Below are 13,095 nucleotides of genomic sequence, written 5' to 3'. Positions count from 1 at the left end.
AAAGTGAACCCCCACAGGGCGGGGTTTTTACCCCCCCCCCCCCCCCTCTCCACACACACACACACACACACACACACACACACACACACACACACACACACACACACACACACTTTATCCCTTTCCTCCCTCTTGCGCCTCCCCTTTCCTCTCTTTTCGGAGTTTGAGTGGCTACCAGCCAGCTTTTGATTTAAGGATCGTTTGTCTTTCCTGGGATGTGAAAAAAGGGTCGTGGCTGATCTACAACTAGTTCGTTTGAGGCGGTTATTTTGGGCAACTCTGTGTGCAGAGGCACCTCAAATAGAGAGAGGGAGCGAAAGAGAGCGCAAGGCGCACAGACCAGAGGCAGGGAGGAGAGAGAGAAAGGCGCACAGATTTCAGTGGAACTCCGCTGGTTCCCCCGCACACTGGATGCGCGCAACAGATCTGTATGACAACGGAGTACAGACAGAAACACATTCGGATGGTTTTATGGAAATTAGAGCAACTTAAGCAAGCTTACATTTAACAATCGGGTGTTTTTCCCCTTGCCCAGTGGAGAAAGCAATGCTACTGAATCAGCGAGCTCATCATTTAATAAGTTGAAACTGGAACAGATCTCCACTGCATTTTGCAGTAATTCCTTTGGACTTATTTCGGAGTTCAGCAAAATACAAAGGAGACCAAAATGAAGGGGCTCTTTCTACGAAGAATGTGGAAAGTTCTGGCGGTGTTGGCACTGGCGACGCAGCACATCACTGGCAAGACACTGAAATATCAGATTTATGAGGAGCAGAAGGTTGGCACTGTCATTGCCCGCTTGAAAGAAGACGTCGCGGATGTCCTGGCTAAACTTCCAAGCTCGGTGCCGCTCCGCTTTAGAGCTATGCAACGAGGAAGCTCGTCTTTCTTCAATGTGCGCGAGCAGGACGGAGAAATCAGCATCAAGACCAAAATTGATCGCGAGAAACTCTGCGAAAAGAATCTGAATTGTTCCATACAGTTCGACGTGCTAACACTCCCCACTGAGCACCTCCAGCTGTTTCTCATCGAGGTGGAGGTGTTGGACATTAACGACAACGCACCTCAGTTCGCTCGCGCCGTGATCCCAATTGAGATTTCCGAGAGCGCGGCCGTGGGAGCGCGCATTCCCCTGGACAGCGCCACAGACCCCGATGTCGGGGAGAATTCACTGTACTCGTATGCCTTAGAACCAAACAACTTCTTTAAGCTTGACATTCAGTCTAGGACTGATGGGGTTAAATATGCTGAGCTGGTGGTGCTAAGGGAGCTCGATCGGGAGGAGCGCTCTGGTTACGAACTTCAATACACGGCCTCTGACAGGGGCGTTCCCCCGAGAACGGGTTCGACCCTCCTTAAAATCAGTGTTACTGACTCAAACGATAACAGTCCGGTTTTTGAAAAGTCGTCATATGTCATCAATCTGCCAGAAAATTCACCTGTTGGCACTCTGCTCATTGACTTAAACGCAACGGACGCGGATGAGGGCACAAACGCCAAAATAGTCTACTCATTTAGCAGTCATGTTTCTCCGAAAATAATGGAGACATTCAAAATTAACCCCGACAGCGGTCACCTGACTCTCATCAGGCGCGTAGATCACGAGACTGCTAATTCTTATGATATCGATGTGCAAGCACAGGACATGGGTCCAAACTCCATGCCCGCTCACTGCAAGATCCTGGTCAAAGTGGTAGACATCAACGACAACAAACCTGACATCAGCATCACTCTCATGTCTTCCCAGGGGAATGGAGATGCAGCTTACGTATCTGAAGCTTCGCCTTTGGACACATTTGTTGCTTTGGTCAGGGTAGAGGACTTGGACTCTGGACTGAATGGGGAGGTGGAGTGCAAGCTTCATGGTCAAGGCTACTTCAAATTGCAGAAAACATATGAGAACAACTACATGATTTTGACCAATGTGTCTCTAGACAGAGAGAAGAGGTCAGAGTTCAGCCTGACTGTGGTGGCAGAGGATCGAGGGACTCCAAGTCTTTCTACTGTCAAACATTTCACTGTGCATGTAACTGATGAAAATGACAACCCACCACGTTTTGAGAAGGGGCAATATGAGATCTTTAAATCAGAGAACAATGCCCCTGGAGCATATCTGACGTCCATCTTGGCCACTGACCCTGACCTGGATTCTAATGGGCAGGTGAGCTACTCCATCTTGGAGAACTCTGTTCACGGCAGTTCTATCTCCACCTATGTCACCATTGACCCCTCTAATGGCGCTATCTATGCACTGCGCACATTTGATCGAGAGGATGTTAGCCGTATAGCCTTTATTGTGCAAGCAAAGGATGCAGGAAAACCAGCACTGCTCAGCAATGCCACAGTTATTCTGAACATTCTGGATGAAAATGACAACCCTCCAGTCATTGTGGTCCCTCAGCTGTGGAACTTCACTGCAGATGTGCCTGCTTCAAAGTTTACAGAGGCTGGACACTTAATAACTGTGGTTAGGGCAACTGATAGAGATACAGGAGTCAATGCTGAGCTCATTTGCTCTATAGTCAGTGGCAACGAAGAAGGATTCTTCTTGATTGAGCCGCGAACATGTGAGATTCATGCCAATGCTAGTCTGGATAACTTCCCCCATGACCATGCAGAGCTGACTGTTGTGGTCAGAGATCAAGGAAGTGAGAGTCTCAGTGCTAAGGCCGTTCTGAAAATCACTCTCCATGAGACCATTGAGAACCACGGGTCAGTAACAGACCAAGGAGAGGCTTCACTTGATGTATCTCTGATTATCATCATCTCCTTGGGAGCCATCTGCGTCGCACTCATGTTTATCATGGTGGTGTTTGCTTCTCGCTGTAACCGGGAGAAAAAGGACACCAGGCACTCCTATAACTGCCGGGTAGCAGAATCCACCCACCAGCACCACCCAAAGAAGCCCTCACGCCAAATACACAAAGGTGATATAACCTTGGTCCCCACAGTGAACGGCACTCTCCCAATCAGAGCCCACCACCGCTCCCCTTCAGCCACACCTCCCATGGAACGAGCCCAGATAGGGAGCAGGCAGAACCACCACAGTCGCCAATCCCTGAACAGCCTAGTGACCATTTCGTCCAATCATATTCCAGAGAGCTTTGCCCTGGAACTGGCACACACAACTCCACCAGTTGAGGTAAGTGCGCGCGCACACACACACACACACACACACACACACACACACACACACACACACACACACACACACACACACACACAGAGAGAAACAAATTACTTTCAGATATTTCAAATGTGATCCCACAGCCCCTTTCCAAATTTTCTTTCTCAGTGTTTCTCCCTCTCTCAAGCACACACACACACACACACACACACACACACACACACACCAGCCTTCTCATCCTCACACAGCTGTCCCTGTTTGAGCAAATTAACTCATCATTTCCATGACAGTGACTTAATCAACACTGCCCTGTAGTTCAAACTGATTCTCATTAAAAACTGTTGATGATTATAGACGTGTCTTTGTCTTTACCTTGTTTACACCCTGTCACCATTACCTCCATCATGACCATGACTCACCCCCCCAGTCATATGTCTACATATTCATCTAGACTCACCCTCAACCCCCCCTTTTTGTTTTAACATCATCCATTTTGTCTCATCCATTTTTAGCAGCCCCTCCATCATCCATTTTGTGTTTACTCATCCATTATTTTGTCTTCTGTGTTGTCTGTCTCTCTTTTCCCCTTCCTCAATTCTCCATCTGTAATTCATCCCCCCCTTTCTGTTTCTTTTTGTTTGTTTTATTTTGTTTGTTTTGTCATTTTTTTTGGGATGTAGCAAGTCTCACAGCTTCTGTCCATGCTCCATCAGGGCCAGTACCAGCCCAGACCCAGTTTCCGTGGCAACAAATACTCGCGCAGCTACAGGTAATTTACCCCCCACCCCCCCAGCCACCCCTTCCCCCCCAAAAAGATTATCTTTTGTTTACTTTTTAAACCTCTTGTTTTTCATTGTGTCTGACATTTGTCAACAACCCGTTGTGCAGGTTTCCCTGTCAGTTGATCAGTTACATGTAGATCATGACTTGATGGTGTCCAAATGTTTTTATTCATATTCTAATTGTCATACCAATGTCTTCTGTTCTAAGTGTGAAACCCTTAGATGTCTGAATATCACAAAAATTCCTTTGTGCTAAAAGGAGCTCAGGTTATAAAGTCTGCATCCATCACTGCTTTCATCATAATATCTGATTATGTTCTTTGGATGATATATTTATTGATACCCTAGTGGCTGCTATGATTTATTTATGGATGCAATTTACCTGCGTGTAGAATTAATGGGTTAAGGCTTGTCACAAGTTTTGACAGATTCCAGAAACAGCCCTAAGTTTGATATAATTTGCTTGTCACTAATCTTCTCTAAGGACAGACTGATTTGTTTAACCTGCAAAACAGAATGTGCCACCTGTGTTTGTCCAAAGTGTAAAATTCTACTACTTACTTTCAGACTATACTTATATGTGTTCATAGTCTTTTTTTTTAATGGCTTCTCACAGGTATGCGTTACAAGACATGGACAAGTTCAGCCTGAAGGACAGTGGCCGTGGGGACAGCGAGGCGGGGGACAGTGATTGTGACATGGGACGGGAATCCCCCGTGGACAGACTGCTGCTGGGGGAGGGCTTTTCTGACCTGATGCACCTTGAAATGCACCATCGACTCCACCCAGGTGAGATTTTGGTGATGCAACCCACCTCTTCAGCCTATGTCCCTGTGTAAAATGACACCTTTTCCTGTTTTGCGTCACCTTCATAACAGCATGACTAGGCACCAGTCAGCTGACTTACATACCCAACACCTTCTATTGCAGCAACTCATACTCAAATATTGCTTCACCATCCAGAGCATAATTGCACCTCAGTTTTATTGTACTTTGCAGAAGTTGTCAGTTGTAGGTTTCTGACTAATTCCGCGTCTTGCTTCACTTTGAGTCAGTTGAAATGGCCATTTTCCACTCATGATCTTAGAAATAAGAGATTTCTTTCTCAGTTCAAATTGAAAATGAGCTACAACTGAAACAAGCTGTCTTCCTGCGGACCGCACCTAGGCACCCAGTGTACTGCCTCTCTGACAAATTTCAGCACCATGGACAGCACCAGGCCTAAGCCCATTATTTGTCTGTACACCTGCCTTTACAGCCACTCCATTCACCCTGTTTCCAACACAATCCCTATTGTACTCAGCCCCATTCTTCCACACAGCCCTCATTTCCACGCTCGTTATCACACTGAGAGAGGTTACAGTGTGTCTGGCTGTTACTGTGTGTGTGGTTGTGTGTGTGTGTTATCTGCCCCTAAGATAGAGTCGTGTCTGTAAAATCCTCCCTGGAGCGGAGATGAGTCGCCTGTCACTCATCGGTATGCGTCTCAGAGTGCTGTTTTTTTCCCCTCCTTCTTTTTCTTTTCTTTCTCTTTTTTTCCCCCTGGTGAGTGACAGTGGTGCACTTTCATGTCTGAACTGAGGAGAATTCATAGTAATTGCTTTTAGAATTATGTTATTCTCTCTCTTACTGACTCCATCCTTCTTTTGCTTTCTGCTTCATGAGATCCTGAGTATCTCTCGCCCTCTCTCTCTTTCGCTCCCTCATTTTGTTAATGTATTACAATCTTTACAGAGATTGGTGGATGTGGACAGTCCTGCTGTATCTTATTTTTGTTCTCCCTTTGAAAATGACTTGGAGGTGTTGGAACCCTTCTCCCCCCCTTTCTCTTCTGCTATCTTTTATGCTAATATAAAAGAAAAAGGAGGGGAAGACGATAATGGGCTGAGAGGGAGGATTACCACTGTTTCTCTTCAGTAGATTTAATTTGTTTAGATTTTTCTATTTAGATGGGCAAATGTGCTTTTTCATGCTGGATAGGATAAAAGAACAAACAAGCAAATCCCTGCCTCAGTCTTGTAGTTGGAAGATGTGGACATACTTGGAAGTGCAGCCAAATATTACATTAATAGCTGCCTATGATGCCATTTGGGTGGGATCTGACACTTGTCTATTTGTTTATTTAAATCCTGTCATAGTCTTCATACCTGGCACTACCTGGAACTCTAAACAGGAATATGAAGAGACTGAGAGAAAAATAAATAAATAAAAATCCTACAAAGCAGAGCCGTGATTTTGATTTTAATGAAAGACTGAAGTGGTGCACCATGAAATATTAATTAGGTATTGTACATGGATCATTCTAACAGAATAAGGCATGGCTCGTCAGACTCAACAGCATGCCTGCTCCTTAAAGAAATCAGTACCTTGTCCTCCTGTTGAACTCTGTATCACTTCAAATATAACACTTTCACCCCTCTTTACTTCAGTCTTAGGCTTTGTGGCTTGTATTATTCAGGGGTGTTGACATTTTCCGTACCAAGTGACAAACATAAAAAAACAAACAAAAAATGGTTTTGTCTGAGGATTTTTAAACATATGATTTGTTTGAGTTGTTTTGCAGACTTTTTGTTGTTACTTTGCCTGATGCATGACGAATGTCCTAAAGATTTTTGTAGTTGAACCGTCTCTTGACTCAGTGTCCTTTTTTTTGTTTTGTTTTCTGCTTTAGCTATGAGACTGTGCACGGATGAATGTCGTGTCCTGGGACACTCTGACCAGTGCTGGATGCCTCCTCTCTCCTCCCCCGCTTCCTCTGCTGACTACCGCAACAACATGTACATCCCTGGGGAGGAGTCCTCCCAGCAGCCTCAGCTCGATGATGACCAGTCCTCCGTTGACTCGGAGCGCCGCAAGAGCTTCTCTACTTTTGGCAAAGAATCTGGGAATGAAGAGGAAGGAGCTGGAGGTGTTGTCTCTGGAGCAGGAGGTGATGTGTGTGCAGCTGGAGGAGGGGCTGGCTCCCTCCTCACAGAGATGAACTCTGTGTTTCAGCGACTCCTACCCCCTAATATGGACTCTTATGTCGAATGCACTGAAACAAGCCCAACTTCATCGTCATCAACCACTGAGAGAGGAAATGGACGAAGTGGCAACATTGTTGGTAACCACAGTAACAACGCTGTTCCCCAGGACAACCGGAGAGGGTTGCTGCCAGGTGGTAAAGGTCCCAGTTACCCCCCAGGGGTGGCTGCATGGGCAGCCAATACTCACTATCTAAACCCAGGAAGTGGGTCTGGAAATGGGACTAACCATGTTTCCTCCTCCCCTTCTTCTTCTACTTCTTCCTCATCCTCACCCTCAACTTCGACTCCCACCTCCACCAGTGGCCAGCCTCCACACTTAAAGTGGCTGCCAGCAATGGAGGAAATTCCAGAGAATTATGAGGAAGATGACTTTGATGGTGTTTTCCATCAGGGTCACCAGAGTGGCAAGCGTAGCGAGAACCGCCACGAGGCTGGCATGGATGCAAGCGAGCTGGTCCAAGAGATCAACAAACTGCTGCAGGATGTCAGGCAAAACTAGAGAAAAAGAGAAGGCATAGCATTGTTTCACTGTGTGATATGAAGAAATATTTCACCACATTATGGTAAATGCGTGTTCCTTGTGCCAACATTAAAAAAGAAGAAAAAAAAAGTTCACATTCACTGTAATGCTCATCTTGTTTATTTTTAACAGATTTTCTCCTTACCTTTCAGTGCTGAGAGAAAGGTAAAAAAACAGCACTGAAGTTGTGATCTGGGTGACTTAAAAGCATCAAAGTGAGCACTGAAAGAACAGATTGCTCAAAGTTGCTTGAATGAGTGATTTCAAAAGGAAATCCACCGACAAAAACTGTACCCTTTCTTCATTTGTAATGTTTACAGCAGCGTGAAGAGACTCCACAGGGAGAAAGCAACAGTTGTGTGATCTAATTTCTCCTCTTACAGTGTACAATATTGTACAGTGTCTGTGGAAAACGGCAAATCCACTTGAATATTGTGCTATGTCTCCTGTTTTGTTATTATGGAATGTAACTGTACAATTTGATCTTTGTATTTTAAAAATACTCTTTTTTACTTCTATATATTTATATGTGTCCATGTATGTTTGTACAGAAAAAGAAAACAAAATGTCTATTTTTTATATTTGTCACTGCATGTCTTGATATCACTCAATGTGTCTCTTTTCCTCTACCCTGTTTATTTTCTAAACGACTGTATTTAATTTTGTTATTGAATGTGTGTGTGCATATTGAAAATAGTCACATCCCAATGCAGTTCCATGTTGGAAGTGAGTTTTGTATGGTAACATTGTGACCAGTGGACGATAAATAAAGTGGAGGGATTCATAAAAGTGTTTGAAAATTATTCTCGGTGCCTGAGGTTTTCAATAATTACTTTCATTTACATTTATTCTTTCATTTCATTTCTCTTGAATTCCTTACTGAGTACTTGCATTTGCCCCATCTGTCTCTTACCTCCCCCTAATGCTCAGCATTGGAATTGCAGCACCCTGTGCGCACAGAGCCAAAATCTCATGTATGCTGTCTAGGCAGACCTTCCCCAGGCCCCATTATATCATGATTCACATGCATGACTCTACTCATAAACATGCCATTAGTGGTGAATTTATTCCCAGATGAACTCTTTAGATTTAAATGCATTTAGGCATTAATTTACTTTCAGATTAGGGGTTCTCTTTCTCACTGTCTCTCATCTGTGAAAGCATAATGCTTCTGGTAAATATGCTTAGCAAATGAACAGCATCTGATAATAGCTGCACATGACGAGAAATTAAAATCATGGGATTGTACAACTCTGCCATATGGACGCATAACACAATTAGGAGAAAGTATGAAGTGAGCTTTTGCCCTCCCCTCACTTCCTCTGCTCATGATTGGGAGAGCTTATCTTTGGTTGATACACTCATGAGCAAGAACACACAAATTAAAAACACACACACACCCAGGAGAAAATAAGTTTAATTTAAAAGCGCAAAAAATCAAACAACCTAGGCTAAATGAAGCAATTAACCTCATGAAACAGAGTTTTAACAAGGTAAAGGTTAGAATTTGCATACACATACACACACACAGCCATAAGGCAGACACAAGTAACATCTACACACCTGCAAAACAAGATCGCGAACACAGACACACATGAAAACAGGAGAATGGCTAAAGCATGCACACATGAAAACACCTAATAATGAAGTCATTTGTCTTCATCATTAAAAGACTCCAAGCGTCAATTACAACAAGCACTGTATGTGTGTGTGTGCGCAAAGGAAACTAAAGCATGCTTGTAATAAATTTAGGTTAGCTTACTGAAAGCTAATCCAGATTCATGTATCTGTAACAGTATTTGGATGACAGGCCTATCCACCATATATCCTACCAGCCATCAGCTCAATTGTTTTAAACTAATGTCACTGAAGATTTTGGCTTGATGCCATTCACATGTTTATATGACAAGTATCCTACAAGACTTCAGTCAGCCGCCAACTGGGTTAATTTAACATAAGTAGCTTTGAGGCAACACAAGCCTACTAAAGAACTCTAATTAACCTGTTATATCTTGTAATGATAGCAAGATAGTCATGCTGTACAAGGTTACTGGCACTGGATGTATCCTTATATTTAGCACAAAACTATGGATAAGGTATCAACCTTCTGCAGCAATAGGTACCTGACTACCACAATAAAAAGGTACATTTAAAATGGACTATTTCATGATGTAGAAACAGGATTTCACTATGTTGTATATGTCATTTCAAAATTAGCCCAAGATTGGCAATACATGATGAATGATCATCAGCAACAAGAAATTTCTTTGGCAAAGGGTAATGGTGTGTGTAATGAAAGAAAAAAGAAAAAAAAAACACAGGGTGAAAGATCCAGTCATACTCATTTATTACCACTCACATAATTAATTTTACACAAAAACAACAGTGGCACTGACACTGACTTTGAAATTGACTTGAAATATAAGCTCCCACTTGTTATTGTTGTAGTAAATCCACCCATTAAATTGTTTTGTCAGTACTACTCGCCTTTCGCTCACTCTCATTCTGAAACCCAGTGTCTTCCATCTTCCTCCACCCTCGTATGCATATACCTCCATATCTCGCTCTCATCTTCCGGCTATTTCTGTCTGTTCATCTGTCTGTTGAAGACTCACATGCACACACACCCATAAATATTCCCCTTCACACATAAGCAGTCACACACACAACTAAATCCCAGCAGTACTTCTCAGCTCATATCACAGCCCCCACTCCCAAGTCCCCACAGACATTAGAATTTTTAATGCTCTTCACTGATTCATCTCATCCTGTCACTGACTGATTCCTCCCTAATCACAATTTTTGCTAATTGTTTTTTTCACATCACTTTGACACAAATACAATCCTGCTTACCATGAAAATCTTGAGAAACCACAACCACATCTCATTTTGCCTCTAAAATGTATTTAGTGATTGCCGTTACAACAGGAAATTAAGAAGGTGAGAGCTTGTGTAATGTGAGGTTATTGGGCCTTCTGACACGAAATCAGTTTTTATCTAAAGTCAGAAACTCCGCAGTGACCCTCTGTGCACATATGCTGCACTAGTGTCAGGGAAACAGGATATTGGCAGGCCTGTAATATAAACACTGTAAACAAGTCACAGTGATAAAACTGCCATGATGGAATGCTTTATGTGTTGCACTTCCCATAGTATAGGCTACAACACATGACTGCAAGTTAGTAAGTGTGATATATAACATGGCCACCTTACCCAAATGTCTTAATAAGAAATTCCTTAAGTAATAAAATGTGAGTCTTGAGAGACTCAGATCAGAGCAAGAACCTCTGTTTTCTTTGTGATGCTTGGATTCAATGCCAACTTTTCAACTAAGAATATTTAAGGGAAAAGGACTTTTTTTCTCATCAGTAAAAAATTAGGTTATGGTTACTTAAGTGAGACTTGCTGTATTATTAGTACACTGACTGGCAAAATAGGTATTATTTGGGTTTTTTACAGGTATTTCTTTTCTTTATACTTATTTTTGTTTCTTATTATTTTGACTTAAAAAAAAAAAATCCTAATATCATCTTTTCACATCTGCTAGAAATAACTTGATAGAAACTGGAAGGGAACGCTCCTCGATGAAGCAACTAACCTCAAAAGATGCTGAGCATAAAAACAACAATGCAATTATTTGAATTTTTTGTCTTGTATTTGTTTCGATTAGTTGATTCTCAAAATTTATGGCCTTTGACTCCTATCATAAAAGCAACCACTGTTTGGGATGCTTCATTACTTCTTAGCTGTCTGCAGTTGTTGTAAGTTGTAAGTAACTTACAGTAACTTCGACTTTACCTCTGCACTTTATGAGGTGTTATAGGTGTACCTCATAAACAAATATATAACTGACACAAGTTTTTTTTTCTGTATATATAAATAGCTAAATGTAATATTTTCATTGAAATAAAACATTTTGGAAAACTGTTGGATAGGACCATATTTTTGTAATAATCATCTGCATAAAATGAAGATTGTGTGCGCTGAATAAATCCTAGTCTGTTAAGAAGCCATTATAAAGAATGTGTCCAGCAGATGGCACTGTGGGACCTATCTTCTCACAAAAAGAGATACATTTTCACAGCACCACTCAAGACCTCAAGATTCTGCCACACATTCAAAAAGGCCTGCCGGAGAGCTGTAGAGAGAGAAAAAGTGCTAAGGCTGAGTCATTTTGTCACTCTAATTGCATATTGGTTTATGTATCTACAGTTTCTGTCCCTCTTTATCTTATGAAGGCTCAACTTAGTGAATGTTATTTTTTTAGAGAGAGACAACGATACACTGGCTCTTATCATTGTGGAAATAAATGTCTGTGTAAATGAGTGCCGGTTTATATGCCTGTTTTAAGCGAGTGGGCGTGTTAGTGGGTTTCTTTGCATGTGTGTGTGTGTCTGTGTTTTTTGGGGGTGGGGGTGTTTACTGCACTCTCAGTCTCTAATAGATATCCCCACCCAGGCTGCCATTTAGAACTGGAGAGCAGCCAGCTGTATGTGCTCCTCTACTGACGCTCTCTCCCTTCACTCTCTCTCTCTCTCTCTCTCTCTCTCTCTCTCTCTCTCCTTTGCTCTCTCTCTCTCCTTTGCTCTCTCTCTCCCTCTGTGCACAATTGGATTAGTGTAGAGTGATAGACACTAAAGACAGAATCTCACTGCTGCACTCGGTTGCATATACACACATATGTACACACACATACCCACACACACAACAGATGACTGCTGCAAAGGCTGACGAATAATACTAAAATACAAGGTATAAACACATATGTTTTTAACATGTATGCTCCTTTGTGCTTACACACACACACACACACACACACACACACACACACACACACACAAAAAAAAGAGAGATGAATTACTGAATGGATGGAATCTGACGTAACCCATAGTGGAAGTGGGTCATATGGGGGAGACAGGTCATGAGGGAAATAACACTGAAGTTCTCGGTCTCTCTCTGTCCTTAGAATTATAATTGCTACTGAATATCCTGAAAAAATATAAACTATGAAAAATATGCAAATATGTGTTTTGTGAAATTATTATATTACTGTGATATTGTACATTGTTTTGAAATGATAAGAATGTTACAATAAAGGTCTGACTATATACAGTGAAGCATGAATATAAGGAATGAATGTCAAACATATTAAACGAAACACTGAAAATATAGAATCGTAGAAATAGGAAAATAGAAAAAATAAAGTAAATAAGAAAAAAGTTGTACAAACAAAAGCCAAAATACTATACTATGTACAAATGGTCGCTATATACAGTAAAATACTAAAATAATAAAGTCCCTTTTTTATATACATAAAGTGCTGAAGTCATAATATATACATGTATTTTTAAAATGTTTATCACTTGTGTCTGACTGCTGTTGAGATGAAGGACCTACTTCAGCAGTAGACCTACAGCCACGATGTAGCACTGCAAGCTGTTGTAGGACACAGCTGGTCCTATTTACCAGTCTATTAAGATGCTTGCTGTCCCACTCCGTGCTGCCACCTTCCCAGCAGACAACAGCATGATGACACTACACCGAGAAGGCATACCTGGAGGAGATTAGGAACCTGGAGAACTGGTGCCAGGAGAACAACCTCCTCCTAAAGACTAAGGAGGACTTCAGTACAAAGCAGGA

General features: G+C 42.2%; 1 protein-coding gene across 2 annotated transcripts; it reads left to right on the top strand.

Moving 5' to 3' along the window:
- Nucleotides 1–201: 201 nt before the first annotated feature.
- Nucleotides 202–8,258, top strand: pcdh18a (protocadherin 18a). 2 transcript variants are annotated; one of them, XM_085277883.1, is made up of 4 exons: nucleotides 202–3,142; nucleotides 3,841–3,896; nucleotides 4,526–4,698; nucleotides 6,581–8,258. In XM_085277883.1, exons 1-4 carry the CDS (start codon nucleotides 668–670, stop codon nucleotides 7,432–7,434), a joined length of 3,558 nt encoding a protein of 1,185 aa, XP_085134009.1. In that variant the 5' UTR covers nucleotides 202–667; the 3' UTR covers nucleotides 7,435–8,258. The 2 variants fall into 2 exon arrangements, with proteins under 2 accessions (XP_085134009.1, XP_085134008.1); XM_085277882.1 differs by having other exon boundaries at nucleotides 3,808–3,896.
- The last annotated feature ends 4,837 nt before the right edge of the window (nucleotides 8,259–13,095 follow it).

The sequence above is a fragment of the Mchenga conophoros genome, linkage group LG6, assembly GCF_057382185.1.
Source record: "Mchenga conophoros isolate Kocher_MC1m ecotype Shallow Benthic linkage group LG6, M_conophoros_male_GT1.1, whole genome shotgun sequence".
Classification (NCBI taxonomy): domain Eukaryota; kingdom Metazoa; phylum Chordata; class Actinopteri; order Cichliformes; family Cichlidae; genus Mchenga; species Mchenga conophoros.
The sequence above is the reverse complement of the archived record's forward strand: the minus strand, read 5'-3'. Positions and strand labels throughout refer to the sequence as shown.

Bases quoted from the DNA above. Each gene is read 5' to 3' on its own strand.
- pcdh18a (XM_085277882.1), top strand. From the start codon at position 668: ATGAAGGGGCTCTTTCTACGAAGAATGTGGAAAGTTCTGGCGGTGTTG. The intron at 3,143-3,807 runs GTAAGTGCGCGC...TTTGGGATGTAG, and splicing joins ACACAACTCCACCAGTTGAG to CAAGTCTCACAGCTTCTGTC. The intron at 3,897-4,525 runs GTAATTTACCCC...GGCTTCTCACAG, and splicing joins AAATACTCGCGCAGCTACAG to GTATGCGTTACAAGACATGG.